We start from the raw sequence: 5385 nt of genomic DNA on the forward strand, positions 1-5385 counted from the left end.
CTGCAGCGACATGCCATCTCATCCAGTTTGTGTTTAGTTGGACCGTCATTTATTTTCCAACAGTACAATGAGCCCAAACACACCTCCAGGCTGTGCGAGGGCTGTTTGACCAAGAAGGAGAGTGATGGAGGCCTGGCCTCCACAGTCACCTGACCTAAACCCAATGGAGATGGTTTGGGATGAGATGGAGCACAGAGGGAAGGCAAAAGGACCAACAAGTGCTCAGCATCTCTGGGAACTCCTTCAAGACTTTTGGAAAACCATTTCAGGTGACCACCTCATGAAGCTCATGGAGAGAGAATGCCAAGAGTGTGCAAAGCAGTAATCAAAGCAAAGGGCGGCTATTTTAAAGAATCTGAAATATAAAACATGTAAATATTCATCAAAATAATGAAAAACTGTTAAATGAGAAGATGTCATTTCAGTCAGTGGTGCACCAAAATTATTTTCCTTAATACAGCTATAATTGTGCTAACTTTGGTGAATGTGTTTGTTTTTGCAGTAAACTGGATGAGGATCATCTCTACATGGCCTACGCAGACATCATGGCTAAGGTATCTGTTGCTGAGTACCAACACTAAACACTTTTGAATTGAAACTCACATAGCTGGCTTAGCATAGACGGTAAAAAACCTGTTATTGTTCTGCGTGCTGTTTATGTCATCGACCAGGGATGATGCTTTTGGGCTGATGGATTACTTGCAGGGCGCTGTACTGCCTAATCAAATCACTTATTGCAACTGGCACCTCCCCTACCTTCAGTGTAGAATAGTTTAGTGTGGCCTGAAAAGCTAAGAGAGGGAAAAGAAATTAAAAACAGATGCACCAAACTGTGGCAAATTAACCAAATGTTAGCAGCTGCACTGTTAACAGTAGCACTAGCAGCTGCACTAGTAACTAGTCTTCTGGATGGTAGAGTTGTTGTTGGTTTAGGACACTGTTAATATATCACTGCTTAGTGATTGCACTCCGAATTGGGTCTGCTGGGTATATTTCTTCAGACACTTCATGCTGTCAAGGCCGGGAGAGCAGTACGTGGGAGTGAACATAAGTGCAGACACAATACAGAGCGGAAATAAGATTTCACAAGTTTTATTGAAATCACAGAATAAACTATGGTGAGACATGAATACGTGGCAGGGAAATCTCTGACGAGGAGTCTTGCAGGTGGCTCTGGAGGCGGGTAGCCCTCTGAGTGTTGAGTGAGTGAGTTGGGTTCCAGCCTTGTATTCTAGTAATGCAGAGGAAGCAGCAGGCAGGAGGACAGGCAGGTGAGAGCAGTGAGTAATTTAAGTCGAGAGAAGCAAGTTGCAGAATGAAGCTGGGATTTGACTGTGGAGACCAGCGTCCAGAGGAAGGAGTAAGGTGGTGACTTGACGAGATTGCTAAAGGCACAAAAGAGATCAAGTACTTGGCATGAACAAAGAAACGAACTGGTGAAGAACTGATGGCAACACTGGTTTTAAATACTGTCTTGCTGAATGCCACAGATGGAAAACGCGTGGAGAAGTGTAGGTGTTGAACCAGGGCTCCACCCCAAAAGGCAGATGCAGAGCGCAAGGCCAGGACAGAAAACCACTGAACACTGACCTGGATCATGACATATATATAAACACAAAGAATGGTGTGTTTAGCTTTAGGATCAACCAAGTTCCCCAAAATAAAAATAAAAAACTGTTTGTGGTGAACACCTACACATCGAATAAAAAATTAAAGCATGTGAGACTCAATCTCACTGCACACTTTGCCAGGCAAAGTGTGCATGGATCTGACAGACAGAAAGATCTGACAGACATGCTCCTAATGAGAAGACGGATGGTGTCCTGGGGGATCTCCTGCCAGATCCGGACCAGGGTATCACCGAACTTCTGGAAAAGTTGAGGTGTTTTATTGGATCTATGTCAGCCGAGCATGGGGGCAGTTAGTGGTATCAGGCATTGTCATTCCGAAGGAACTACATGCATACTCGAGCCACATGAGGCCAGGCATTGTCAGGCACCAGGAGGAACCCAGGATCCAATGCATCACCATAGGGTCTGATGTGAGTCCAAGGATTTCATCCCATTACTTAATGGGAGTCAGGGTGCCATTACCTAGTCTGTTAGAGGTTTGTGCGTCTGTCCATGGATATGCCTCCCCAGACCAGTCATACTGAACGATGTTACAGGCGGCATAATGTTCTCCACAGCTTCTCTAGACCCTTTCACATCTGTCACATGTGCTCAGGGTGAACCTGCTATCATCTGTGAAAAGCACAGGGCACCAGTGGTGGACCATTCTGGTATTCTACGGCAAATGCCAGACGGTGCTGGGCAGTCAGCAGAGGGTTGACAAGAGGAAGCTCTGTCCCCAGGCCACCATCATAAAGTCGTTTGTTGATTGTTGATCAGAGACATTCATGTCAGTGGCCCCTTAATTTACCGTTCGATCTACCCTCACCTATAGTCACGAGCTGTGGGTAGTGACCGAAAGAACGAGACTGTGAATACAAGCGGCGGAAATGAGCTTCCTCTGAAGGGTGGCTGGCCTCTCCCTTAGAGATAGGCTGAGAAGTTCAGCCATTCGGGAGGGGCCCAGAGTAGAGCCGCTGCTCCTCCACATCGAAAGGAGCCAGTTGAGGTGGTTCGGGCATCTGACAAGGATGTCCCCTGGGCGCCTCCTGGGTGAGGTTTTCCGGGCATGTCCACCGGGAGATGGCCCCGGGGCAGACCCAGGACACGCTGGAGAGATTATATCTCTCGGCTGGCCTGGGAACGCCTTGGTGTTTCCCCGGACAAGCTGGAGGAGGTGGCTGGGGAGAGGGAGGTCTGGGCTTCTCTGCTTGGGGAGATGGATGGATGGGCCTTCTGCAGGTCATTTTGTAGAACTCTGGCAAGTTTCATCTTGTTCATCTTTGCACAAAGCAGCAGATACCGGCCCTCCCCATCATTCGTAACATCTGGTTTAAAAAAACAAAGATGGTGACACCGAAAATACTCAGTTTGATGCCTCAGTGCTTTGGAACTTCCCGTCGCTGATGTGGCTATATCTATCCGAAGTAATCAGTCTGTAGTTTGTATGCTTTTTTTCACCTTTCTCCCTTCCTTCAGAGTTGCCATGATGAAGAGGATGACGATGGAGAAGTGAAGAGTTTTGAAGTAGGTGATCAATCGGTCTTGAATCTTCCACTAGTCTCCTCAAGTTTTTAGCAGTTTCATTTTTAGATGGTCTGCAATGATATGTGTCACCTTTCTAACAAAGGAAAAAGAGATGGAGAAGCAGAAGCTGTTGTATCAGCAGGCTCGGCTGCACGACCGTGGCGCTGCTGAGATGGTGCTCCAAACCATCAGTGCTAGTAAAGGTAAGTCTTGCCTATCGCCCCCTACTCTTTACTGTAACTCAGCGGTGGCAAATATTTATGGCCCTTGTGATAGAACCAGGCTGTCCAATCCTATGCCTGCTTACTCATTGATGTGTTAAAAGTAATTTGTTCTGGATATGACTGTTTGGGAGCCTATTCTTAGATTCACCGTTTCACACTAATTCACAATTTGATGATATTTGATGTTTTTATCACCTGTGCAAAGTTGTACTTGGCAACAGTTTGTGTCTTGCTGTGCGTCTGTTTCCTTTTGACACATTTCTAAGTTTGAACATTTAGTATGTATGCACAGAGGTGTTGCTTGATGAGTACACACACAGACATTACAATATAGAAGTGTGGTTTAAAGATAAAAAAACAAAAACAAAAACCGATTAGTTGTGAATTAATTTTCCCTTTTATGGAGCAGAAAACGTTACTGGATGCTAGCTAATAGGCTACATTTGGATGTCAAATATTTATAGGGGGAAAAATGGAAATTATGGATATGAAATAAAATGTCTCTTTGTTGCTTAACCTGCAGGGTGTCAGGTCTCTGGCCCCTGGGAGAGTGAAGACCTGGACAGTTTGTCAGAGCTGGTCCAGGATATCCGTCTTTGCTCTCAGGCCCTCAACAAGCTGGACCGACAGACCTTGAAGCAGAGCTGGGACAGGACTCAGTCACACGGACACTTTCTCGACCGAAACTCCAAGTGCCTCCTCTCCGCCACCTCCACTTGAGGGTGGGAGGTGTGATGATGTCGGCAGAACTTTGCTTCTGATGTCTACTCTTTATCACTGACGGTGGATTTTGAGCCAGTGTTCATAATAAAAGTGGTCATTTTTATAAACATTTTGTTTAGTGAGGCTACACCAAAAAGAAACAAGATAAAACCAAAATAAAGTGACATGCTGTCCACCAACAATCTGTTGATAGCTTGTGTTTATGCATTTTTGTCTGCCTTATTTATACATGTAAAGCTCTGTATCTGTATAAAGAGTTTGTGTTAGTGTGCGAGAGGTTTTGTGTCGCAATTGGTCCTGTTTTAATAAATAAATAAAATAAATAAAGTTTCATTTATATAGCACCTTTCAAGACAGAATCACAAAGTGCTGCACATAAAATTACAAGTCATAAAAAGATTTAAAAAGACTAAATAAAACAGGCAAAAAATTAACCAAAGCAGTTTTAAAAAGGTGAGTTTTGAGTTGTGTTTTAAAAACAGCTACTGAGTCCACAGTTCTTAATGCTTGGGGAGAGAGTTCCACAGTCTAGGGGCCACAGTGGCAAAAGCTCTATCACCCTTAGTCCTCCTCTTAGTATTTTTTTATAGCAAGTAAGCCCAGATCAGATGACCTCAAAGACCTGCTGGGGACATAAGGCTGTAGCAGATCAAAGATGTAGGCAGGTGCCAGTCCATGCACAGCTCTGTAGGTCAAGACCAGGATCTTAAAATCGACTCTAAATTTAACAGGAAGCCAGTGTAACTGAGATAACAACGGTGTCACATGTGAGTACTTGGAGGATTTTGTCAAAAGCCTAGCTGCAGCGTTTTGCACAACCTGCAGACGATCCAGAGAACCTTTGCTAAGACACATAAACAGCGAATTGCAATAATCCAAGCGTGACGAGATAAATGCATGTATAGCAATCTCCAGTTCAGATCGAGATAAATTCGGGCTTAGCCTAGCCACATTTCTTGAATGATAAAAACAAGACCGAACCAGAGATTTCACATGCCCATCCAATGTGAAACTGGAGTCAAAGGTGACACCTAAATTCCTGACAGAGGATTTAACATAGAGTGAGGGAGGACCAAGGGCTTTCACTATCTGCGATAGGAATCTATCAGGGGCGCATACGAGGACTTTGGTTTTCCCTCGTTGAGCTGGAGGAAATTTGCAGCCGTCCTACGTTTGATCAAATCTAAGCAATCATTCAGACGCTGAAGCTTAGATAAATCCTCGGGCATAAAAGAAATGTACAACTGAATATCATCAGCATAACAATGATAAGAAATGTCCTCAAAAGAGCCCATTATATG

General features: G+C 44.5%; 1 protein-coding gene across 1 annotated transcript; it reads left to right on the forward strand.

Annotated features, from left to right (window-relative positions):
- Window positions 1–239: 239 nt before the first annotated feature.
- Window positions 240–4272, forward strand: LOC109198995 (tonsoku-like protein). Its single transcript, XM_019354341.2, has 5 exons — window positions 240–269; window positions 503–554; window positions 3090–3137; window positions 3241–3340; window positions 3885–4272. Exons 2-5 carry the CDS (start codon window positions 528–530, stop codon window positions 4079–4081), a joined length of 372 nt encoding a protein of 123 aa, XP_019209886.1. The 5' UTR covers window positions 240–269; window positions 503–527; the 3' UTR covers window positions 4082–4272.
- Window positions 4273–5385: the final 1113 nt, after the last annotated feature.

The sequence above is a fragment of the Oreochromis niloticus genome, unplaced genomic scaffold (genome assembly GCF_001858045.2).
Source record: "Oreochromis niloticus isolate F11D_XX unplaced genomic scaffold, O_niloticus_UMD_NMBU tig00008557_pilon, whole genome shotgun sequence".
In the NCBI taxonomy this organism is placed as follows: domain Eukaryota; kingdom Metazoa; phylum Chordata; class Actinopteri; order Cichliformes; family Cichlidae; genus Oreochromis; species Oreochromis niloticus.